The sequence below is a fragment of the Phoxinus phoxinus genome (genome assembly GCF_949152265.1).
Source record: "Phoxinus phoxinus genome assembly, chromosome: 5".
Taxonomy (NCBI): domain Eukaryota; kingdom Metazoa; phylum Chordata; class Actinopteri; order Cypriniformes; family Leuciscidae; genus Phoxinus; species Phoxinus phoxinus.
In genome coordinates, this window is record NC_136880.1 from 11,923,901 (window position 1) to 11,949,952 (window position 26,052).

The window sequence follows — 26,052 nt, forward strand, 5'->3', positions numbered from 1 at the left end:
GACGTGATCTTTGCTGGTTGAAAACTTTACCCAATACCCCGCTGGGATGACTTGAAATATAGTCAGCCTGTGCAATTTTTGTCGGTCTCTTAGGAGACTTTGTGATTTGTTGGAAAAAATAGTTGTGCTTTTGCTTATTTTACGTGATGACAAAAGCATGATCTTGAAGAAGGCTCATGTAGCCAGTATTCGGACGTCCCCTAGAATGTGTTTTTGCATTTCTAATGGTCATATCCATGCACCAGAGGGCCTCTTGTATTAATCCTGACCTCAACAATGTTTTCAGAAGTGAACATGAGCTTTTTCTGCAGCTATAATTAAAATGAAGTTCTGCTGAAGCTCACCATGAGCGGTACCCCTGCCCTTGACCTTTTCACTAGGCTCTCTGTGAAACTAAACACCAAGATTGGGACTCGAACCCAAGCGCGCAGAGCACAATGGATTAGCCAGCCTGTTCTCACCCAAATGCGTCTCTATAGCACGCAGTGTGTTTATCGTGCAATTTATACGCGAAAATGAGTTTTTACGTGGATATGATACGCAGTTTTGCGCGTGCATATGATACGCACTTAATTTCGTGATATACACACGCACCCCACACCACTAATCCTACCCAAGCGTATAATACACACGCACCCTACCCCACCCTAAACCCAACCATGTGCTATCCATGCGTATACTATGCACGTAAAAACTCATTTTCGCGTATATATTACACGATAAACACACTGCGTGCTATATAGACGCATTTGGTGAGATCGGGTTGGATTAGCAGTCCATCACCTTAACCACTGAGCCGCTCACCTGCCGGTGGTGTTTTTCCACAGCTATTTTTAGTATGATGAAGTTACAGTTGGCAGCAAAGTGATTTGCAAATCGCACTTGACTCTCTTGAGCAGTAACTACATTGAACGACGAGGATGGGATTCGAACCCACGCGTGCAGAGCACAATGGATTAGCAGTCCATCGCCTTAACCACTCGGCCACCTCTTCAATCGCCTGCGCTGCTGCTTAAAGCAGGGCTGTGGTGTGTTTCTACAGCTATTTTAAGGATGATGTCGTTAAAGTTGGCAGAAAGGTACTTTGAACGCCTTCGCAACGCGCACTTGGCTCTCTCGAAACACTAAAGACATCAAACGACGAGGATGGGATTCGAACCCACGCGTGCAGAGCACAATGGATTAGCAGTCCATCGCCTTAAAGGGCATATTGCAGGGTTTTTTTTTTTCCAGAATTAATATATAACCATGTATGAAAATACCATATGAAGAGTAAATGCATGATTAAAAATTGTTTTGCCAGACATAAGGGCACAAATTTAGTAGAAAACGTGACAGTTTCCTTGACCGTGTTGAAAAAGCGCTTTTTTTTCACCACCGCGTCATATTACGTCAGAATGGGGAGTCGTTTGCCGGCTCTGCGTTCGCTCAGTGCAGAATAGGCTGGTATTATGTTGAAGCGGTCGTGATTCAGTGTGTTTTCGGTGGTTATTGTATTTCAATTAATAATTATCGTGATAAATGACTGTGAATTATGGCCTGTCAGAACATCGAGTCCACAGGTTTCCGAACAAGAAAAAGGATGGTGCTTTCTTCCGTGTTTGTGTGCGTTTTGTGCAGGGTAAGAGATGGGACTTCGCTTCTGCGTCTGCTTTGAAAGACGCGGTAGTGTGTAGCGTTCACTATAGACTGCATGATTATAATCCCGGCGATATGATGAGTTAACGTTACGTTATATGATGACGGCGATATGTGCACACTGTCCCGGCTCCTTCATCGGGTCGCCCGGTCCGCCGTCAGCATGTGGGTCGACCACCGGTGGGAAACATGACGCTCACGGATCCGTCAGAGATTACTTATTGTACATTTGTTTTACAAAATGTGCCTTGTCTTGATTTAATTCATTAACGTATCCTCCATAAACTTGCAATGTCTTGCAAGTCTGCAGCCGACACTTATTATTATTATAGTATATTATAATGTTCATTTTCAATCTGTACTCCGAATTTTAATGTTTGTGTTGGCTGTTTCTACATATAAAAAATGTATACAGTAAGAAAGTTGTGATTGTGATTATTTTTTTATTCATTATCACCAAGTGGGGCCATTCAAAACCTTTATAATGTCCCTCTTTCTCTGGAAACTGTCTCCTAATGGCTGACACACACGTGCAGGTAAGGGTCTAAATACTAGCTTTGCTATTGCCTGACACATAATTACAATATTGTGATCTGAGCATAGTGTTATACATATCGTCGGCTAACGTGAATACATCTATAAGCTAACACTGTTCTCTCATCGAGACCCGACTCCTGCCCTGTTCTCCTCACACCACAGCTCAATGCGTCTCCTCTGACTGTTGTTTTGTCTAATCCTGGCCTGTCTAGAGTCTCTTGGCTTCATATCAGGCTCATAATTATATGGCTGAGGTCCGTCATACGAGTAAACATTTAGGATACAATTTCCTCAGCGTCCGAACTGTCATTGCGATCCATTGCTTTCCTATTGTTTACTTTGACCGCGCTCCCCCATGCTACGTCAGTTCCGGTTTGGCGGTTTTCAAATGCGGAAGTAAAATTTTCTCACAAAAACGACTCCAGAAGCCTAAATAGCGTTTTATAAGTATATGTTTATATTTAAATCTAGTTCCTACATTATTGTTCTATACATTGGCGCACTGGGTACTCTAACCTGCAATATGCCCTTTAACCACTCGGCCACCTCGTCACACATCTCCAGGTGTCGGAAGCGGTATTTTGGTGCTTTTCAACCGCTCTCATTAACATGACGGCGATAAAGTTCACCATAATGTGTTGTAAAAGGTTGGGCTGATGAGAGAGGTAACCCTTCGGCTGGCATTGGGTTCTATGGGTTAGGAGACTCACAACTGTGTTGATAGAGGGAGATGTTTCTTTTGTGTGCTGCTTCTGCTTTGTTGGAAAAAAACCTAGAGAGAACGCATGGGTCAAGAAAATGGCAGCATAGCTTGCATTTGACCTCTCTCAGAATATATATTTGCATTGTCCTTGCACTCTTCATTATCCTACCCAACCTCATAGGGGGCTCGTAGAATCGATCCCGAACTCAAACATGTTCTTGGAGATTGAGCGTTATAACTACCCCCTTTGCTAGCAGGAATACCAATACGTCTCTCCCCCCAAAATTACGAAAGCAGTGCACTTTTTGTTATTTGAGTGAAGAGAGAACAATGAATAAACCTTTTTGTGCATATCACTCACCTGTTTGGTAGACACACTATGCAGCCGTCAGTGCCAAAAGGCTGATTACATGGCAGCTGAAAGCTTGACACCACCCTGTCGTTCCATGTCCAGATAAAAGCATGGGAGACATCGGTACCTTCACCGGCATTCTTTCGCAGCGGCAATATTGTAGTCTATGAGGCTCATCCGAGACGTGATCTTTGCTGGTTGAAAACTTTACCCAATACCCCGCTGGGATGACTTAAAATATAGTCAGCCTGTGCAATTTTTGTCGGTCTCTTAGGAGACTTTGTGATTTGTTGGAAAAAATAGTTGTGCTTTTGCTTATTTTACGTGATGACAAAAGCATGATCTTGAAGAAGGCTCATGTAGCCAGTATTCGGATGTCCCCTAGAATGTGTTTTTGCATTTCTAATAGTCATATCCATGCACCAGAGGGCCTCTTGTATTAATCCTGACCTCAACAATGTTTTCAGAAGTGAACATGAGCTTTTTCTGCAGCTATAATTAAAATGAAGTTCTGCTGAAGCTCACCATGAGCGGTACCCCTGCCCTTGACCTTTTCACTAGGCTCTCTGTGAAACTAAACACCAAGATTGGGACTCGAACCCAAGCGCGCAGAGCACAATGGATTAGCAGTCCATCACCTTAACCACTGAGCCGCTCACCTGCCGGTGGTGTTTTTCCACAGCTATTTTTAGTATGATGAAGTTACAGTTGGCAGCAAAGTGATTTGCAAATCGCACTTGACTCTCTTGAGCAGTAACGACATTGAACGACGAGGATGGGATTCGAACCCACGCGTGCAGAGCACAATGGATTAGCAGTCCATCGCCTTAACCACTCGGCCACCTCGTCACTCGCCTGCACGGCTGCCCGAAGCAGGGCTGTGGTGTGTTTCTGCAGCTATTTTTAGGGTGATGTCGTTAAAGTTGGCAGCAAGGTACTTTGAACGCCTTCGCAACGCGCACTTGGCTCTCTCGAAACACTAAAGACATCAAACGACGAGGATGGGATTCGAACCCACGCGTGCAGAGCACAATGGATTAGCAGTCCATCGCCTTAACCACTCGGCCACCTCGTCAATCGCCTACACATCTGCTTGAAGCAGGGCTGTGGTGTGTTTCTGCAGCTATTTTAAGGATGATGTCGTTAAAGTTGGCAGCAAGGTACTTTGAACACCTTCGCAACGCGCACTGGGCTCTCTCGATACACTAAAGACATCAAACGACGAGGATGGGATTCGAACCCACGCGTGCAGAGCACAATGGATTAGCAGTCCATCGCCTTAACCACTCGGCCACCTCGTCACACATCTCCAAGTGTCGGAAGCGGTATTTTGGTGCTTTTCAACCGCTCTCATTAACATGACGGCAATAAAGTTCACCATAATGTGTTGTAAAAGGTTGGGCTGATGAGAGAGGTAACCCTTCGGCTGGCATTGGGTTCTATGGGTTAGGAGACTCACAACTGTGTTGATAGAGGGAGATGTTTCTTTTGTGTGCTGCTTCTGCTTTGTTGGAAAAAAACCTAGAGAGAACGCATGGGTCAAGAAAATGGCAGCATAGCTTGCATTTGACCTCTCTCAGAATATATATTTGCATTGTCCTTGCACTCTTCATTATCCTACCCAACCTCATAGGGGGCTCGTAGAATCGATCCCGAACTCAAACATGTTCTTGGAGATTGAGCGTTATAACTACCCCCTTTGCTAGCAGGAATACCAATACGTCTCTCCCCCCAAAATTACGAAAGCAGTGCACTTTTTGTTATTTGAGTGAAGAGAGAACAATGAATAAACCTTTTTGTGCATATCACTCACCTGTTTGGTAGACACACCATGCAGCCGTCAGTGCCAAAAGGCTGATTACATGGCAGCTGAAAGCTTGATACCACCCTGTCGTTCCATGTCCAGATAAAAGCATGGGAGACATCGGTACCTTCACCGGCATTCTTTCGCAGCGGCAATATCGTAGTCTATGAGGCTCATCCGAGACGTGATCTTTGCTGGTTGAAAACTTTACCCAATACCCCGCTGGGATGACTTGAAATATAGTCAGCCTGTGCAATTTTTGTCGGTCTCTCAGGAGACTTTGTGATTTGTTGGAAAAAATAGTTGTGCTTTTGCTTATTTTACGTGATGACAAAAGCATGATCTTGAAGAAGGCTCATGTAGCCAGTATTCGGATGTCCCCTAGAATGTGTTTTTGCATTTCTAATGGTCATATCCATGCACCAGAGGGCCTCTTGTATTAATCCTGACCTCAACAATGTTTTCAGAAGTGAACATGAGCTTTTTCTGCAGCTATAATTAAAATGAAGTTCTGCTGAAGCTCACCATGAGCGGTACCCCTGCCCTTGACCTTTTCACTAGGCTCTCTGTGAAACTAAACACCAAGATTGGGACTCGAACCCAAGCGCGCAGAGCACAATGAATTAGCAGTCCATCACCTTAACCACTGAGCCACTCACCTGCCGGTGGTGTTTTTCCACAGCTATTTTTAGTATGAAGAAGTTACAGTTGGCAGCAAAGTGATTTGCCAATCGCACTTGACTCTCCTGAGCAGTAACGACATTGAACGACGAGGATGGGATTCTAACCCACGCGTGCAGAGCACAATGGATTAGCAGTCCATCTCCTTAACCACTCGGCCACCTCGTCACTCGCCTGCACGTCTGCCCGAAGCAGGGCTTTGGTGTGTTTCTGCAGCTATTTTAAGGATGATGTCGTTAAAGTTGGCAGCAAGGTACTTTGAACGCCTTCGCAACGCGCACTTGGCTCTCTCGAAACACTAAAGACATCAAACAACGAGGATGGGATTCGAACCCACGCGTGCAGAGCACAATAGATTAGCAGCCTTAACCACTCGGCCACCTCGTCAATCGTCTACACATCTGCTTGAAGCAGGGCTGTGGTGTGTTTCTGCAGCTATTTTAAGGATGATGTCGTTAAAGTTGGCAGCAAGGTACTTTGAACGCCTTCGCAACGCGCACTTGGCTCTCTCGAAACACTAAAGACATCAAACGACGAGGATGGGATACGAACCCACGCGTGCAGAGCACAATGGATTAGCAGTCCATCGCCTTAACCACTCGGCCACCTCGTCAATCGCCTACACTTCTGCTTGAAGCAGGGCTGTGGTGTGTTTCTGCAGCTATTTTAAGGATGATGTCGTTAAAGTTGGCAGCAAGGTACTTTGAACGCCTCTAGATTATAGATAGAAGATTCCCATTCCTCTGCCATTCTGTGATCGGCAGTGATCGGCAATCGGCAGATCATGATTTTGGTGATCGGTAATCGGTGATCGGCCCCAAAAATGCTGATCGGAGCATCTCTAGTTTCGATACTTTCGCCTCTGTAAATTTCGCTTCAAACTTATGTTTTTACGCGCATCAATTTCGCTCTTGACGCGCGAATGGACAAAAAGTGGTCAAGCGTATAACTAGACGTGACAGGCGCGAATTTGACGCACTATTCGCGTCCGGTGTGAACGCACAGTTAAAGTGACGTCATACCTGCACCACTCTATATGCAGGCGCTTTGGCCACTGAAACACCAGGCGATGTGTACAGTCGTTTCTGCATATAGGAAAAAAGTCAAATGGCGATGGAAAACGCGACAATTGGAGTGAAAAACGTTATATTTATATTCTTTATATTACAGTCAGCAATGTGTAATAGGACATCCAATACTAGAGCCTTTATGTAAACAGGTCACATGCTGCCTTTGTCCAGTCAGTGACGCTGACACCGCAAATATGCAAATAAGGACTTTAACTCTGGGTTTAGAAATGTGCAGTGTGATGCGTCATCTTATGAATACCCAGGATAAATTATTAACCCCGGGGTAGGATTCTGTTCACCCAGAGTTCAGAATGACCCAGAGTTAACCATTTCAAGAGTGAAAAGCCCTAAAGAAATACAGAATGACAATATGCTATATGCCAATGGGCAAGAAAATAATGTCTTTACTGAAAAGATTTAGGCCTACTGTTTTTACAACTTTCTATAAGAAGAATCAGAAATCATATAGCCTAAAGTTTTAAGCCCTCAAAAAAAAAAAAGGCTTAGTAATTTTACACGTCAAAACCAAAACAAGATTGATTAAATAAACATCACTCTTCTTTCTTATAATGTGTGAAATTACGAATTTTCATAAAAAAAGATTTCATCAAAAGATTTAAATGTTTTGCCAGAGATTCTTGGTTGGCTTTGGCATAGCCTACTTGCAATACTTCACAACCAATAAAAACACATCATGTCTTCACAAATGTATTCATGTTTGGAACAAATTGTATCATTACAACAAAAAAACTATGTCCCTTCATAGACTGGGAGAAGAAAAAAAACGCGTTTCGAATCAATTGAACCAATCGCTTCACAAAATGATTCAGTGTTTCGAAGCGCTGGAAACGCCACAGGCTCGCGACCCCTGCTGGTCACAACGGTGTAAATGCAATGAAAACTCTGGCCAAATCTCAAATACTAACCAAATGCATAAAAAAACCCACAAACCCATTACAAACGTTTTATTAAAGGTGTAATCAATTCAATAAAATTCACAAATCATCTAATGCCATTAAATATTAAGTGTCTTTTTGTCAAGAAATGTATCATTAAATATCTACACATTTATTTATGTTATTATGTAACAAACTATAAGACAGACATAAGGAAAGAACAAATATAACCTCTACAGGAATTAAATTATGTAAAATATAATGTAAAGTAAAAAACAACAAAAAACATGATAAACACATACAGAGGAAACATCACGAGGCATTACCAAAAAAAAAAAAAAAAATCATACTATTTCAAGAGAAATATTTGATTTCCTAAGAGATTTAATAAATTCATCAATTTCAATTAAGAAATGCAAGTTAGAGAAGTTTTGCTTGTGAATATTTGTTTTTCCAAACAAAATAAAAAAATAAACAATGTGATTCATTGAAGTAGGTGTACCTTCATAGTAACATATCTTTAACTGAAAGGATTTGGAAGAAATTGTGTTGCTATGAAGATATAAACTATTCCACATGTTTTGAGTTTATTCACACTGGAGAAATAAATGGATCATTGTGTCATCCTTATTCCCACAAAAGTGAACCGTTGACATTTCGAAACATCCAAATAGTTATCACGTAACGAAGCCTCGTTTACTGAAATCACGTGACTTTTGGCAGTTTGATAGGCGCTCGATTCACTGATTCGAAACAAATGATTCGCAAAAGATTCGAAGCTTCATGAAAGGAAAGCGGAAAGGCTCCAAAAGTGAGAGCATTATTATTCCAGCGCATTCCATTATAAAATACAAATTCTTCATGCTTAAAAGTGACATCTGTGTAATTAAACATTTGCCTAACCAAAATAATCGAATTCTTTGCCCATTAACTTATCACAATGGAATCATTTTTGTACAGCATATCCTTGCTAGAATTTTGCCAGAGCTGTTAACGCAAAAAAAAAAAAAAAAAATGTAATGTTTGATGTTTTTTTCCATATCAATTTAAACATTTAATTTCAGTTAAGCGGTGGTCAATAGGTCAGGAAATCTGCTGGAGACTTGTATTTTGATTTTATTTTGCGGGGGTCTTCTTCTTCTTCGCGTGACGTCATAAGCACTGCGCCCGCGTCTTCTCTAATGTCCGCTGGATAAAAGGTGTGTGTTTTCAGCTGTGTACAACCATACAAAACGTTAGACATTATTTACACCTTTTGCTCCAGCAACTTGATAATGTTACTACAACTGTTTTGTTTCATAAAATGTTGAAATGAATGTTGCTTGTTATTGATTGTATTTACAATGCACTCATGTGACGTGTTGATAACGTCTTTTACCACAAACCTTAATGTCTGAGTGTTAACGTTATATATTCCTAAGAGCACCCGTAACAAAATACTGTGTTTTGCCTTTTTCCCCTTTCGATTTGATCTTCATCCTCGTCCCGATCGTAATCGCTGACCCGTTTCCAAACAAGCAAGAAAAGCCAGAGGTTTGTCGATCGAGATCCGCGCGACGATGGAGTTTATTAAAGTGGAGATTGTGGATCTGACTGATCTAGAACCATTCAGAGTCAAAGAAGAAGAAACCGAGGAACAAAGAGGTTTGTGTCTGGTCCTGATTAGAAAATAATATAAATGATCATGATGTCGTGAGTATTTGTTTACCAACGTTTGATGCCATATAATCATAGTAAAATAATTCATCTTTTTTACCTGCCCTCCAAATGAGGTTCATTTATTCATAATCTTTCACCATTGTTGCTCTTGAACTGATTATCACCGACTTGTTCGTTTTAGACCTGATTGAAGTGGAGGAGGAAAGTCAAGACCAGAATGAAGTGGAGAAAAATCAGGAGCCTCAGAGCTTCACATCAGGCGAAAACTCACAAAGTCCAGGGGCCAAAAGATCGTTCGGATGCCCACATTGTGGAACGAGTTACAAATGTAAAGAAGACCTTAAGGATCACATGACAATCCACAGCGAGAGGCCATACACGTGCCTTCAGTGTGGAAAGAGTTACACGCAAAAAATCAACCTCCAGAACCACGTGTTAATTCACAACGGAGACAAGCCTTTCACATGCACTCAGTGCGAAAAGAGCTTCACGCGCAAGGGAGACCTGAAAAAACACATTATATGTCATTTCGGAGAGAGGCCTTTCACGTGCCATCAGTGCGGGAATAATTTCAGACATCAGGGAAACCTCACAAGTCACATGAAAATTCACGTGGGCGAGAAATCAAGCCGAAGTCCTCACAGTGACAAGAAGATTGCGCAAGTGTGCAATTTCAAAACTCCTGTGCTCTATCATGCTGGAGAGATGCCCTTTAAATGTGACCGCTGTGGTCAGAGGTTTATCCTGTCCGCACACTTAAAGAGACACCTGAGATGGCACGCAAAGGAGAAATCCTGAGTGTGTATGCCTCTGCGAGTTTGAAAGAACCATCAAATATACTGTGTGTGTTGGGTGTGTGTGTGTGTTCTTGGGTGTGGGAACGCAGCAAGTAACCTGTACCTGAGTGTTCACCCGGTCGTAGAGAAAAGCATTGTTTCAATTAATGATGGCAAAATTATTATTATATTTTTAGGTTCGGCAGATTTAAGAAAATATTGAGAAATATAAAGGGCAGTTTTAGAATATTACAGGGAAGTTTATTAAAATGATCTGTAGTCATGAATTTTTTTTTTTTTGTGAAGGACAAGTCTAAATATGAATTCAGGAAACAAATAACATTGCTTTTGTTTATGTTGGGACTAGCAGTTGTAAATCATATTAATTGTAAATACTTTCATTGTACAAGAGGGTTGCTAAATAATATTATATCTTCATGTTAGTTTGAACATTCAATTTAGTTCATCAAAGCTGTTGAGAAGTGATGTGTGGAGAACTGAGCGACACTTGCGACGAGACCTTGAGTGACTTTTACTGAAAAACCCAGATAAAAACATACTTGCTTGCGCATGGTGATTGTGTAGCCGAGCCGTTGGCTTAAGTTCACACGGTTTTATGTGACCATCAAACGAGAACTGAATTATGGCGCTATATTTTCTTCTCAAGAGGTGCTTTTTAGTTATTAGAAGTGGATTCACTGTTTCCTCATTGAAGAATTTTGCAACATTGATGATTTGATAATGACTTGTTTTGATGCTGTGTATGACTGTAAAGATGTTCTGAAGCAATCTGTATCGTATAAAGTGCTATATAAATAAATGTGACTCAAGCAGTGTTGACTATATACATGTGAAATGCATAAATACGTTACATTAATCGGTTTCTCTTGACTTTCCCCAGTGGTCTACCGTACTTATGATCATCAGCTGGGAAAAGTAATCATCATTGAATGACAATGGATTTGATCCCAGAAAATTTTATAACAGATTTCAGGGTAACACAAACCCTACCAAATTCAACATTTGCAGAAATATGTATACGGGTGAAAATCGAAAAAAGTTAATTTCAGTAATTCAACTTAACACGTGAAACTAATATATTATATAGACTCTTTAGTGAGATATGTGAGATATATGTGAGAAAGTGAGATATTTCAAGCCATTTTTTGTTATAATTTTGATGATTATGGTTTACAGATTATGAAAACCCCAAATTAGAATATTGTGAAAAGGTTTTCATAATCAGTAAACCATAATCATCAAAATTATAACAAATAAAGGCTTGAAATATCTCACTTTGCATGTAAAGAGTTAATATAATATATTAGTTTCACCTTTAAGTTGAATTCTTGTAATAAATGAACTTTGAATTTTGATATTCTAATTTTTCGAGTTTCACCTGTATATATAATCCACAAATCACCCATCATACACTAGTAATACAATACATTTTCTCGTTCCACATTGCTAAGACTTCCATATTGTACGGCTATGATCCTAAATGAAGCGATTACGCTGACCAGTCGAACTCTAGTTCAGCTCTTTTGATTAAGTTGATTAACAAAAGATCGAGAGAGTTTATTTAATAAAATATGAAACATTGACACCAAAAAGCATAGTGGGCTTATTTGGATAACAGGACATCTTAAATGGTACACATGAACCTTACAATCCCACTCCAGAGCTCTCATTTGTATTAAAAAAAGATATAGAGATACATTTTGGCAGTTTATGATTCTTTGATTTAATATATTCAGATATCCATAAGAAAATATTGTGTTCCTTTTTATTGGCTTTAGCTTTGTAAAATATGTTCAGTGTTCAGGCTCAATGGTCTCTTTAGTCTTCAATGATTGCTAAGAAATTAATTCACGTATTGCCTCATTTTCTCATGCAGGTCCACAAGAGCTTTCGTCCATGGAAATGTGCACGCGTGGCATTCGGTGACAAAAATAAAAAGTAAGCCTTGCAATGTAACTACTTAAAAAATCACTGATAAAAAAATCTATTGTAATAAGTCATTGTGGAATAAGCCCTTTCAGACTTAACTAATCAATTTAATAATGATCATTATATATTTTTTACGGTACATATAGCCAATGACAATTCTTAATAAAAAAAAGATTTCTAGAGGCATTTCCAATCGAGTTGCACAGACCACCATAGTTCATTTTAATTGAAGATTTGAATGGTCTAATAATGTTCTGAAATTTGGATAGTATCACGACAGAAAGCATGCAAAAAGCTACAGAAAAAAATCATGTCCACTGGAATGAATGAGGGTCTGAGACTGAAAGTGTTAATATGTAAGTATTTATTGATTGCCACTGTATTAAGTCGCTGACCATTTATAGAATGATTTTATAGAAAAACAGCAATTATGATTTTTGGACCTTATAGGATGTCTGGGAACGTACATAGAAGAGCATTTCCGAAGCTAAATATAAATCATGAAACATCCAGGCACTTTAAAGGGTCCAGTAACCTTGCTCAAGCATTAGATCTGCATCCAGCTAACATGCCTTAAGCTCGACTCCCTTGTAAAAGCTAGATTCAGTGCTGCTTTATTACGACCCAGAACAGCTTAAATTATGTCTGCTGCACTTAAGATATAAAAAAGTGCAACATCTGATGAGAAACACTTCACAAATGTATTCTCAGGAGTTGCATTAGGGTACATTAGTTATCAGCTTAAAAGAAAACTAAGACATGTTTACGAGGTGCCGGGCCGCCACAATTAGCATATCGGATTGTTAAATTGGAAAATTATATATCTCGGATAACCTTGAGCACATCTGTATATTCAAATTTGTTAAGAATTACAGAATTACTGCCCATAATATTACAAAAGTTGACCGTTATTGATTGCTTTAGATGATGGTCAAGTCATCTTCATTTATATAGCGCTTTTAACAATGTAGATTGTTTCAAAGCTGCTTTACAGAGATAGACGTATAATTTAAGGTAACAGATTGTTTTGGCTTTATAGCGGTTCTTGAATAAAGTTATTTTCCAGCTAAAGTTAGTTTTGATTGATTCACTTCCGTCGAAAGGATCATTTGTTATTAAATTAGGGGCCGCTAAGATGACACCGTTCTCTCTAAACAGACTTTAAACGTGAACCTGTGAGAAACACTGATGGCGCTCACGTGCGCATCAAGAATTAATTATATGGTTATGTACGTTTGAATATATGTGCGCATAATGGTCAGGCAATAAAGTTCAGACCACCAATACTTTGTCAGACAACTAAACAGAAGATCATCTCAAATGTAAAAACTTCACCCTCTGGAAGTATGGAGCAGATGAACACTTAAAACAAATATTTGCTGAAATGATTTTAATAAACACATTTCAAGGAACATAACAGAAATAAACACTGGCTCTCACAGTGCAGTGCCTCAACACTGCCCCATTCAGCCAGAGGCACATCTCGGGTCAGAACTACTTGTTCTGGGAACTAGGAAGACGTATTTATAATCTTCGATCATGCAGATCTAGTGCGGCCTTTCAGTGAGGGAATTAGAGGTTAATAAGAATTATTTAATTAATACAAAACAATCGTGGAATATTGTCCAACACTCCGCTGGTCCAAGTTCAGGCCAAAGTGATTTCTAGGTTTCTTCGGAGAGAATCCTGTAAAAATATTAATAGCATTAAGTGACAAAAACATTTATTCCTGACCTACAAAACAGAAAGACAAGAGTAGTTCTTGAATGTGACAAAAACTAAACGAGCAAACCTTGAAGAGGCCCGTAGATTTACAGGAGGGTCACAGCCCACGAACGCTCGGTTATCAAACGAGTACTGCAGCAAAGCACTGAAACACGGGTCCTGCAGGAACACACACACACACACACACACTTAGACAACACTACGAGAAGGACCATTTTAAGCATTAATAGTGTAGTCAAATAAAATTAAAATCAGTAAATTATCGGAATCACATTGAACTTGTAATGTCCTGCCATATTTTGAAGATACCGAAGAGCAAGCAAGAAATCGAGATGTGTCTGAATTTGATTGATTCGTTTTGTTTTTATGGCTGAGAGGTTTAGTTCAAGAGCCAATCTCCTTTACCCCTGCTAGATATATTACCATGGTCTTTTCTTGCCCTTCCATCCATGTAAAGAATGAGGTTTGTCTAGACTCTAGATAGTGAATGTAAGACTAGTTTAAATTGCAGCAAGACGTTCTTCCATTACTCTATTCCAGTTGTTCTCAAAATTAGTCGCGCCCCCCTTTAAACTTAAAAAAATAAAAATCTGCCCCACCACCACAAAAAAAACAAAAAGATACAAAATAAATAAATTGTGCAATGAAAAACACCTGCAATTGTTTCACTTTGTGTTGTCATTATTTCATATAACAGTAAGAGAGAGAATCATAATACAGAACTGAACTTTTAATTAAAATAAACAAAAACATTTAAATATTTCAGTGATGCTTTGGATGAACTGAACAATATATAAATTGACAGCACCTCACATCACAAGCTCAGATTATTGAGATCTCACCGGAATACGCACAGAAGCGGAGTTCCTTGCGTGTTCGCAATAATAATGTAGACTTGTAATTCGGTCTAATCTGAAGAAGAACGATTCCGTGTGATTCAGTGTTGGGATTAACGCGCTACAAAGTAACACGTTACTGTAATTTACAGCGGTAAATGAGCATGTAACAAAAAAAATTATCAAGTAAAGCAATTACAATTACTGAAATTTAAATGAGTTCGCTACTGTTTATTCGTTAAACAGTTCGTTGTTGTTTATTTTTGTATTGGTTGCACCTCGGTCTGTATGGAACGAAATTTCGTTCGACTGTATACATGTATACAGTAGAATGACAATAAAGTTGACTATGACTATGACTATGACTACTCGCGTTACTCTCTTTTGTGAAAAATGAACACTTGCAGACAAGACGACAGATAGGCCTACTTTATCTGCTTCTGATCTAACAGCGCTCGACAGTGCGCAAGAGACCACCGAGTGTGTCCGAGAGACCACCGAGTGTGTCCGACAGTGCGCTAGAGAGACCGAGTGTGTCCGACAGTGCGCTAGAGAGACCGAGTGTGTCCGACAGTGCGCTAGAGAGATCGAGTGTGTCCGACAGTGCGCTAGAGAGACCGAGTGTGTCCGACAGTGCGCTAGAGAGACCGAGTGTGTCCGACAGTGCGCTAGAGAGACCGAGTGTGTCCGACAGTGCGCTAGAGAGATCGAGTGTGTCCGACAGTGCGCTAGAGAGACCGAGTGTGTCCGACCGTGCGCTAGAGAGACCGAGTGTGTCCGACAGTGCGCTAGAGAGACCGAGTGTGTCCGACAGTGCGCTAGAGAGACCGAGTGTGTCCGACAGTGCGCTAGAGAGACCGAGTGTGTCCGACAGTGCGCGAGAGAGGCTGAGTGTGTCCGACAGTGCGCTAGAGAGACCGAGTGTGTCCGACAGTGCGCTAGAGAGACCGAGTGTGTCCGACAGTGCGCTAGAGAGACCGAGTGTGTCCGACAGTGCGCTAGAGAGACCGAGTGTGTCCGACAGTGCGCTAGAGAGACCGAGTGTGTCCGACCGTGCGCTAGAGAGACCGAGTGTGTCCGACAGTGCGCTAGAGAGACCGAGTGTGTCCGACAGTGCGCGAGAGAGGCCGAGTGTGTCCGACAGTGCGCTAGAGAGACCGAGTGTGTCCGACAGTGCGCGAGAGAGGCCGAGTGTGTCCGACAGTGCGCTAGAGAGACCGAGTGTGTCCGACAGTGCGCTAGAGAGGCCGAGTGTGTCCGACAGTGCGCTAGAGAGACCGAGTGTGTCCGACAGTGCGCTAGAGAGACCGAGTGTGTCCGACCGTGCGCTAGAGAGACCGAGTGTGTCCGACAGTGCGCTAGAGAGACCGAGTGTGTCCGACAGTGCGCTAGAGAGACCGAGTGTGTCCGACAGTGCGCTAGAGAGACCGAGTGTGTCCGACAGTGCGCGAGAGAGGCCGAGTGTGTCCGACAGTGCGCTAGAGAGACCGAGTGTGTCCGACAGTGCGCTAGAGAGACCGAGTGTGTCCGACAGTGCGCTAGAGAGACCGAGTGTGTCCGACAGTGCGCTAGAGAGACCGAGTGTGTCCGACCGTGCGCTAGAGAGACCGAGTGTGTCCGACAGTGCGCTAGAGAGACCGAGTGTGTCCGACAGTGCGCTAGAGAGACCGAGTGTGTCCGACAGTGCGCGAGAGAGGCCGAGTGTGTCCGACAGTGCGCTAGAGAGACCGAGTGTGTCCGACAGTGCGCTAGAGAGACCGAGTGTGTCCGACAGTGCGCGAGAGAGGCCGAGTGTGTCCGACAGTGCGCTAGAGAGACCGAGTGTGTCCGACCGTGCGCTAGAGAGACCGAGTGTGTCCGACAGTGCGCTAGAGAGACCGAGTGTGTCCGACCGTGCGCTAGAGACCGAGTGTGTCTGACAGTGCGCTAGAGACCCGAGTGTGTCCGACAGTGCGCTAGAGAGGCCGAGTGTGTCCGACAGTGCGCTAGAGAGACCGAGTGTGTCCGACAGTGCGCTAGAGAGACCGAGTGTGTCCGACAGTGCGCTAGAGAGACCGAGTGTGTCCGACAGTGCGCTAGAGAGACCGAGTGTGTCCGACAGTGCGCGAGAGAGGCCGAGTGTGTCCGACAGTGCGCTAGAGAGACCGAGTGTGTCCGACAGTGCGCGAGAGAGGCCGAGTGTGTCCGACAGTGCGCTAGAGAGACCGAGTGTGTCCGACAGTGCGCTAGAGAGGCCGAGTGTGTCCGACAGTGCGCTAGAGAGACCGAGTGTGTCCGACAGTGCGCTAGAGAGACCGAGTGTGTCCGACAGTGCGCTAGAGAGACCGAGTGTGTCCGACAGTGCGCTAGAGAGACTGAGTGTGTCCGACAGTGCGCTAGAGACCCGAGTGTGTCCGACAGTGCGCTAGAGAGACCGAGTGTGTCCGAGAGCATGCTCGACAGTGCGCTAGAGGCCGAGTGCGCGCGAGAGACCGAGTGTGTCCGACAGTGCGCTAGAGACCGAGTGTGTCCGACAGTGCGCTAGAGACCGAGTGTGTCCGACCGTGCGCTAGAGAGACCGAGTGTGTCCGACAGTGCGCGAGAGAGGCCGAGTGTGTCCGACAGTGCGCTAGAGAGGCCGAGTGTGTCCGACAGTGCGCTAGAGAGGCCGAGTGTGTCCGACAGTGCGCGAGAGAGACCGAGTGTGTCCGACAGTGCGCTAGAGAGGCCGAGTGTGTCCGACAGTGCGCTAGAGAGGCCGAGTGTGTCCGACAGTGCGCTAGAGAGACCGAGTGTGTCCGACCGTGCGCTAGAGACCGAGTGTGTCCGACAGTGCGCTAGAGACCCGAGTGTGTCCGACAGTGCGCTAGAGAGACCGAGTGTGTCCGACAGTGCGCTAGAGAGACCGAGTGTGTCCGACAGTGCGCTAGAGAGACCGAGTGTGTCCGACAGTGCGCTAGAGAGACCGAGTGTGTCCGACAGTGCGCTAGAGAGACCGAGTGTGTCCGACAGTGCGCTAGAGAGACCGAGTGTGTCCGACAGTGCGCTAGAGAGACCGAGTGTGTCCGACAGTGCGCTAGAGAGACCGAGTGTGTCCGACAGTGCGCTAGAGAGACCGAGTGTGTCCGACAGTGCGCTAGAGAGACCGAGTGTGTCCGACAGTGCGCTAGAGAGACCGAGTGTGTCCGACAGTGCGCTAGAGACCCGAGTGTGTCCGACAGTGCGCTAGAGAGACCGAGTGTGTCCGAGAGCATGCTCGACAGTGCGCTAGAGGCCGAGTGCGCGCGAGAGACCGAGTGTGTCCGACAGTGCGCTAGAGAGACCCAGTGTGTCCGACAGTGCGCTAGAGACCGAGTGTGTCCGACCGTGCGCTAGAGAGACTGAGTGTGTCCGACAGTGCGCTAGAGAGACCGAGTGTGTCCGACAGTGCGCTAGAGAGACCGAGTGTGTCCGACAGTGCGCTAGAGAGACCGAGTGTGTCCGACAGTGCGCTAGAGAGACCGAGTGTGTCCGACAGTGCGCTAGAGAGACCGAGTGTGTCCGACAGTGCGCTAGAGAGACCGAGTGTGTCCGACAGTGCGCTAGAGAGACCGAGTGTGTCCGACAGTGCGCTAGAGAGACCGAGTGTGTCCGACAGTGCGCTAGAGAGACCGAGTGTGTCCGACAGTGCGCTAGAGAGACCGAGTGTGTCCGACAGTGCGCTAGAGAGACCGAGTGTGTCCGACAGTGCGCTAGAGAGACCGAGTGTGTCCGACAGTGCGCTAGAGAGACCGAGTGTGTCCGACAGTGCGCTAGAGAGACCGAGTGTGTCCGACAGTGCGCTAGAGAGACCGAGTGTGTCCGACAGTGCGCTAGAGAGACCGAGTGTGTCCGACAGTGCGCTAGAGAGACCGAGTGTGTCCGACAGTGCGCTAGAGAGACCGAGTGTGTCCGACAGTGCGCTAGAGACCGAGTGTGTCCGACAGTGCGCTAGAGAGACCGAGTGTGTCCGACAGTGCGCGAGAGAGGCCGAGTGTGTCCGACAGTGCGCTAGAGAGACCGAGTGTGTCCGACAGTGCGCTAGAGAGACCGAGTGTGTCCGACAGTGCGCTAGAGAGACCGAGTGTGTCCGACAGTGCGCTAGAGAGACCGAGTGTGTCCGACAGTGCGCTAGAGAGACCGAGTGTGTCCGACCGTGCGCTAGAGAGACCGAGTGTGTCCGACAGTGCGCTAGAGAGACCGAGTGTGTCCGACAGTGCGCGAGAGAGGCCGAGTGTGTCCGACAGTGCGCTAGAGAGACCGAGTGTGTCCGACAGTGCGCTAGAGAGGCCGAGTGTGTCCGACAGTGCGCGAGAGAGGCCGAGTGTGTCCGACAGTGCGCTAGAGAGACCGAGTGTGTCCGACCGTGCGCTAGAGACCCGAGTGTGTCCGACAGTGCGCTAGAGACCCGAGTGTCCGACAGTGCGCTAGAGAGACCGAGTGTGTCCGACAGTGCGCTAGAGAGACCGAGTGTGTCCGACAGTGCGCTAGAGACCCGAGTGTGTCCGACAGTGCGCTAGAGACCCGAGTGTGTCCGACAGTGCGCTAGAGAGACCGAGTGTGTCCGACAGTGCGCTAGAGACCCGAGTGTGTCCGACAGTGCGCTAGAGAGACCGAGTGTGTCCGACAGTGCGCTAGAGAGACCGAGTGTGTCCGACAGTGCGCTAGAGAGACCGAGTGTGTCCGACAGTGCGCTAGAGAGACCGAGTGTGTCCGACAGTGCGCTAGAGAGACCGAGTGTGTCCGACAGTGCGCTAGAGAGACCGAGTGTGTCCGACAGTGCGCTAGAGAGACCGAGTGTGTCCGACAGTGCGCTAGAGAGACCGAGTGTGTCCGACAGTGCGCTAGAGAGACCGAGTGTGTCCGACAGTGCGCTAGAGAGACCGAGTGTGTCCGACAGTGCGCTAGAGAGACCGAGTGTGTCCGACAGTGCGCTAGAGAGACCGAGTGTGTCCGACAGTGCGCTAGAGAGACCGAGTGTGTCCGACAGTGCGCTAGAGAGACCGAGTGTGTCCGACAGTGCGCTAGAGAGACCGAGTGTGTCCGACAGTGCGCTAGAGAGACCGAGTGTGTCCGACAGTGCGCTAGAGAGACCGAGTGTGTCCGACAGTGCGCTAGAGAGACCGAGTGTGTCCGACAGTGCGCTAGAGAGACCGAGTGTGTCCGACAGTGCGCTAGAGAGACCGAGTGTGTCCGACAGTGCGCTAGAGAGACCGAGTGTGTCCGACAGTGCGCTAGAGAGACCGAGTGTGTCCGACAGTGCGCTAGAGACCGAGTGTGTCCGACAGTGCGCTAGAGAGACCGAGTGTGTCCGACAGTGCGCGAGAGAGGCCGAGTGTGTCCGACAGTGCGCTAGAGAGACCGAGTGTGTCCGACAGTGCGCTAGAGGCTGAGTGTGTCCGAGAGCATGCTCGACAGTGCGCTAGAGGCCGAGTGCGCGCGAGAGACCGAGTGTGTCCGAGAGCAGGCTCGACAGTGCGCTAGAGGCTGAGTGTGTCCGAGAGCACGCTCAACCGTGCGCTAGAGCAGCCTTTCTCAAACTTTTTTCAGTCAGGGCACCTTTCAAAAGTGCATAAAATCTCAAGGCACCCCAGTGTAAAATATAATTTAAAACACTGCATAACCCAAATATAAATGCAAAAGTCCTGTTTATTTAGACAGGACAGCAATGAACAGAGCATAATACGAACTGTAAATAACAATAACAATAATAACAACAACTTTATAGCAACTTTAAAAACACAGGTTTGCAAAGTAATTCACAAAATAATTAATCAGAGACACAAATGCCATAAAACCGTAAGAGGTGGACCGCCCAATACAAGAACCCAACAACATATCCAGACCAGGAGAACAGGAGAAAATGAAGTGCAGGATGCAGTTAAAATAAAATAAAAAGGGGCAGACATGACAAAAATAAATAAAATCAGATACAATACGATAAGAAAAAGATGCATGTTAAAAAATGCACCAGAGATAAGCAGGAATGTTTTTCCATATAGTACTTGTTTTCATCCGTGCCATATGCGCATGCACACACACCCACATACACATACACCCACACACACAAACAATAATCCGCAACGAGAGAGGGAGAAAGATCTTCATGCGCGCATGCACAAGCCTGGGGTATTATCCCTATTATCAGGGATATTAATAGTATTAATTATTAATTAATTAATTATTATTATAGGTATATCTGACTATACCTACATCCAAAAAAAGAAAATAGGGGAATGATATTACATGCGCTTCATGAGGCGGTCTCTTGCTCTCTCCCCCTCTCTGCCGTGCACACGCTACGCGGTTTAGAGCACAGTCTATGTCTCGCGGGCGCGCTCGCTCTAGATTCCGGACATCAGTGAGGCGGCATCAGTAATTCGCGGGCATCAGTGAGCCGCTATCAATATGCGGGAGACTCCCGGGAGACTTGGGATGTCTGCATTTGGTGGGAGCGGCGGCGCTGTCCTATAATGTTAGTTGTCACCCTGACATAACAGTGCGTAGAATTTGCCTATAATGTAAATTACTTGTTATTTTATTCGAGCTTTCTATCTATTTGCTAAAAAATAAAGTGAAATAGGCATTCATTAGTAGTAGGCTAAATAGCAGCATGTTGAAATGATGTGCCAAAATGCGTTTTCTATTAGGCTACAATGAAAATATTGTACAGTAGCATCAGATAAGGTCAGGTTTGCCGAAGTGCGTTTAATTTGTTATTTGTTTATTTTTGTCCCTGTGCGCTGATCGGAGACGGAGTTCACTACTGATATTGTTAGGTAAGAGCTTTCTAGTCTCCTTCCATCGCCCAATTAGCGGATGGCGGGCGGTGCGGTTTTGAAATTTTTTCAAAAACGCTTTTGCGGATGGATGGCGGACAGATGAGTTTTGTGATGCAAAACTTTGCGGATGAAATAATAGCCCATTCGCGTATCTCTAGGGCGCGGCTCCCTAGGGGGCTAGAGCGACCCCAGTGGGGACGTCATGACACTGTCAGTTACTGATGTGAGACGGATTTTTTATGGTTAATTATATATATATATATTTATCTAAAATGAATTTACAATTGTATTAATCCGTTTATATGTTTAAAAAGAAGAAGAATGTATTTATGTAATTAAAATATATTTATATGAAATGTCAATTTTTTTTTTTTGCCTACGTAATTTTTTGGCGGCACCCCTGACACAGTCAGGGGGCACCCCAGTGTGCCGCGGCACCCACTTTGAGAAAGGCTGCGCTAGAGAGACTGTGTGTGTCCGAGAGCATGCTCGACAGTGCGCTAGAGGCTGAGTGTGTCCGAGAGCACGCTCGACAGTGCGCTAGAGACCGAGTGTGTCCAAGAGCACGCTCAACCGTGCGCTAGAGAGACTGTGTGTGTCCGAGAGCATGCTCGACAGTGCGCTAGAGAAACAAAGAGTGTATGTATATTTTTTATTACTATTTATTTATTTAAAAGAAGCATAATTTATTCTTAGACTTATTTGTAGGCCAGTTGTGGTCTGTGCAATAAATATTAAAAGTTCTAAACCATCTATTGCGTTTAGTTGTCCCACTATAGCACATAAAATACATTAATATTACCCCCTCGTGATTTTTTTCTGTTACGTGTCTTAAAAAGTGTCTAAATGGGACTACAGAGGCTGTTGAAGAGAATAAACATCTTCAGCCACAGTTAAACTCAGTTCGCTTTAACAGCAGCGTTATGATTATAATTGTGCTCTTATAAACTATTCTAACTCAAATGCTCCGGGAAAATGTTTTTAGATAAAAACAGAAAGTTGTCGGAAGCTTGGGGATGGAGACGTTGAAGTCGTGGGACCGCGGTGTAGTTAGTTTATAGGTTATAGGCTTAACAATTCATAAAAGTTGCTAATCTGTGATACTTACCTTGATGGACAAAACGTGCAAGTATCATAAACTTTTGTTAATCATAGAGCTGGTTTTTGGCGATAATCCAAAAGCCTATGGGAAAAATCCTATTGGGTTTTTGTTGAGGGAACCAGTGTGACGATTGGCCTACAAAGTGACATCATTCCTGCACCACTCTATAAACCTTCTCTGTAAACTGTGTATAGAGTGTAGCGCCCCTCATAGGACTCGTTTAGCATATCCATACACAAGGCATTCAGTTACTGTAAGTAAACAGGGCTTTAAATCTCACCCTGATTAAAATGTGTGGGTTTCCGATAACAATGAGGAGAGCTTTGGCTCGTGTAATGGCAACATTGAAACGCTTTGGGTTGGAGAGAAATCCCAGCACGTTTTGCAGTTCTTCATTCAGCAAGGACTCATTGGACCGGACCTACAGTTAAAAAAAAAAAAGTTTATTCATCAGAGAAGAAAAGATAAATCTGAACACCTGTCACTTATACCTGTGTGTTAAATCATTTAATAGACCACTTCAAACATTTCTTCTAAACATTCATTACAATACAGTAGATGTTTTACCAGTTTCACCAGATTTATTAGGATGGTTCTTAGTTTGTGTGCAAAACCTGAGCAGTATGGTAAAGTGTACAGTAAAAAAAAAAAACATCTTTATTATGGTTCTTGTTTTACTCCATTTTGTTTGTCAGTCTGGTTGTTAAAAATGGCATTACATGTTACAGTGGATATAAAAGTCTACAAAATGGCCTCAGACTCCCAAAATAGTTAAAGTAGGTCTCTGGAAATAAGTGAACTGTGGAAAAGTTCTGAATCTAGAGCACCCGCCCAGAACGGGCTTCTTACCGTTGACAGGATCATGATGAGGAACTCCTGACCCTGAAACTCTTCCACTGAGCCCACCTTCACATCTCCCAGACCCACCCTGTGGAGCAGCACACGGATCTTCTCCACCTGACCACACACACACACACACACGAAATCTGGGTGATCCTGGGTTTCACGTTAATCCTGGGTATTCATAATCTGACGTCACTGTACATTCCTAAACCCTGGGTTAACAATCTTATTTGCACATTTGCTGCATCAGTGTCATTGACTGGACGAACAAACTATGCCAACTGTTTACATAAAAGCTCTAGCACCGCATATCCTTGTATTATATATTGCCGACTGTACTACCAATGTTTTGGACTTTTCGAACTATAAAACAGGGTTCCTCAAACTCGGTCCTGGAGGGCCACTGTCCTGCACAGTTTAGCTCCAACACTGATCAAACACACCTGAACAAGCTAATCAATGTCTTCAGGATCTCTAGAAACTCACAGCTAGGTGTGTTTGATCAGGGTTGGAGCTAAACTGCGTTTACACTTGTCATTAACACGTGATCAAGCAGATCTGATTTTCAGCCAATCAGGACATGGCGCATTTACACCGGTCAACATCAAGTGGCTTCTGTTTCTGGAAAACTGATCCTATCTCTGTTTCCCACACAATATTTAAACAAGTCTGTAATGGAAAAATGGCCCTGGTGTAAAGTCAACCTGAAGTGAGGAGGTTTCTTTTAAAAACTATTTTCCGTCATGGGCCTATGCATTTCAAATCTCGTAAAACAAAGGTTGCAAATAATAACAACACATTGCATCGATGCCATAAACAAAACAGTAGAGAGACATGGGGTCTGAAATCGTGGCCAGATGGTGAGAAAACTGTCCATGTACAGATACGCACCTGCTTTTTATAGGGCGCGATGACGCCGATGTCTGTAGCTGGTATGGGGTTGTAGAGTCTCTTTGCTAGCTGGCAACAGTACATCATGACCTGCACTGCCTCCGCAGGATTAAACCATGACGGATTACTGCCCTCCCTCATCTCAGTGCCCTTCAAAACACAATGGACATGTACAGCAGACAGAAACACATGCAGGGCCTGAGAAGGGACATTTGAGTCTTCACTTACCCGAACTCCATGAAAAATAAAGGGGAAGCCTTTAGTTGGAAGTCTGTTCCAGTGGCAGAGCGCGTCCACCACAGCTCTCTGAGAGCGCACACACAGCTCGCCCGCGTAGAAGAGTCGCGAAGGCAACTCCAGCAGAGCCTCGTGGGAGCGGTAGTTGTAGACCAGCTTAGTCACCTACAAAACAACAAGGATTCAACTATATTCAACAAAGGGGAGGTTTTGTGATGAGAGCCTGGGAAGTGGTTCCCATCACAGGATCTGGGAAGTGGTTCCCCATCACAGGATCTGAACGGAGCCACTCGTTTACTGCTTTATCCATTCTTGTAGTATTACTCATTTGGAGTAATACTACAAGCCTGAATTAAATCGGTTCATCATAGAAAGCGATCGAGTCTCTTCAGGAAACTTTTCACAATCTCTTTATGAACTTTTTGAAGTGTCAAAATGATAGTTGCGTGTTCATATTTCAACAAAAAGATCTTCATTTTTGTTTCGAAGGTGAAAGTCTTACGGGTTTGGAACGACATGAGGGTGAGTAATTAATGACAGAATTGTTATTTTTTGGGTGAACTATCACTAATGTTTCTGTTGATTTCAAATCACGATGTGTCAATTAAAGGTTCTTGACGGAGCTGCTGGAGGGCAAGAATCTGCAGCTGCCAATTGATAGCAAGGCGATAATTTAAATACTGAAATTAGTCTAGAGTATGGACCATTTATATGCCTCATTTTTAAATAAAAAAAATTAATGGTGATGTAATTTGCCCCCCCCCCCAATGTTACCTTCTTATATCTCAGCTTAATATAAAGAGATATCTGCAAGTAAACCATTTGTAGGCTCATCATCATCACCCCCCCTCCCCCCTCCGCTTTATATCACACAAACAAACAGTATAATCTGAGATATTCTCTCCTGACCAGCAGGGGGTTGTAGCCTCTCTCACTGCAGCTGTAGAGCGGATTTCCCATCAGCCTCTCGAGAAGAGAAACCCCTAGTCCAAACACTGCAGCAAGTCTCGACTTCACCACTGGCCCCAGTTGCTTTGGATCACCAGCCAGCACGATCTATTGAATAAAGATGAGGTAAAAGTCAGAGGATATAGGCTAATAAACAATTGAACAATATAGCTCAATATCGTTCCAAAGGGTCAACACAAACATTGTCAAGTCTCACCTGCCCACTTGCCTCAGACAGCAAACTCAGAGGGATCAGAGTCTCGGGTTCAGTGGCCTGACCAGCCTCATCCACAAACACATGGGTAAAATGTCCAACCCTTAAAAAAAAAAACATCGTTAAATTCAAACCTCACTGGTTCTTTGCATGGCATGTGACATGATGCCATTGTGCAAGAACCAATGACATTCATTTGAGAGTGAATAACCCTTATATTTCACTCAGCATCTGGATTACTTTTATGCCATCTTTATGTCCTTTTCAGAGCATGAAACTCTTGGACCCCATTAGATACGTTTACATTAGGGCATTTCGATATTGTGTTTTTCTGCAATATTTATTGCGATATGAAACGTTCACCAGATGACTTGGATAGCTGCATTTGGAAAGAAGAATGATTAGGGTGAT

General features: G+C 44.2%; 2 protein-coding genes across 4 annotated transcripts in view; one reads left to right on the forward strand and one right to left on the reverse strand.

Moving 5' to 3' along the window:
* The first annotated feature begins 8,753 nt into the window (after positions 1 to 8,753).
* On the forward strand, positions 8,754 to 11,031 carry LOC306998298 (uncharacterized protein). 2 transcript variants are annotated; one of them, XM_079612262.1, is made up of 3 exons: positions 8,754 to 8,880; positions 9,200 to 9,325; positions 9,522 to 11,031. In XM_079612262.1, the coding sequence occupies exons 2-3, from the start codon at positions 9,241 to 9,243 to the stop codon at positions 10,136 to 10,138; spliced, it is 702 nt and encodes a 233-aa protein (XP_079468388.1). In that variant the 5' UTR covers positions 8,754 to 8,880; positions 9,200 to 9,240; the 3' UTR covers positions 10,139 to 11,031. The 2 variants fall into 2 exon arrangements, with proteins under 2 accessions (XP_079468388.1, XP_079468389.1); XM_079612263.1 differs by having other exon boundaries at positions 8,787 to 8,880; positions 9,204 to 9,325.
* A 2,408-nt stretch (positions 11,032 to 13,439) lies between these two features.
* The window catches only part of mov10l1 (Mov10 like RNA helicase 1), a 45,602-nt gene continuing 32,989 nt past the window's right edge, over positions 13,440 to 26,052 (reverse strand). The window contains exons 19-26 of one of the 2 annotated variants that reach the window (XM_079613752.1): positions 25,645 to 25,744; positions 25,389 to 25,535; positions 24,471 to 24,644; positions 24,243 to 24,392; positions 23,358 to 23,465; positions 22,789 to 22,929; positions 13,859 to 13,950; positions 13,440 to 13,752 (exon numbers count right to left, since the gene is read on the reverse strand). In XM_079613752.1, coding sequence (XP_079469878.1) covers positions 13,731 to 13,752; positions 13,859 to 13,950; positions 22,789 to 22,929; positions 23,358 to 23,465; positions 24,243 to 24,392; positions 24,471 to 24,644; positions 25,389 to 25,535; positions 25,645 to 25,744 — 934 coding nt within the window. In that variant the 3' untranslated portion in view covers positions 13,440 to 13,730. The remainder of the gene's footprint in view (positions 13,753 to 13,858; positions 13,951 to 22,788; positions 22,930 to 23,357; positions 23,466 to 24,242; positions 24,393 to 24,470; positions 24,645 to 25,388; positions 25,536 to 25,644; positions 25,745 to 26,052) is intronic. The other variant, XM_079613753.1, reaches the window with a different exon arrangement.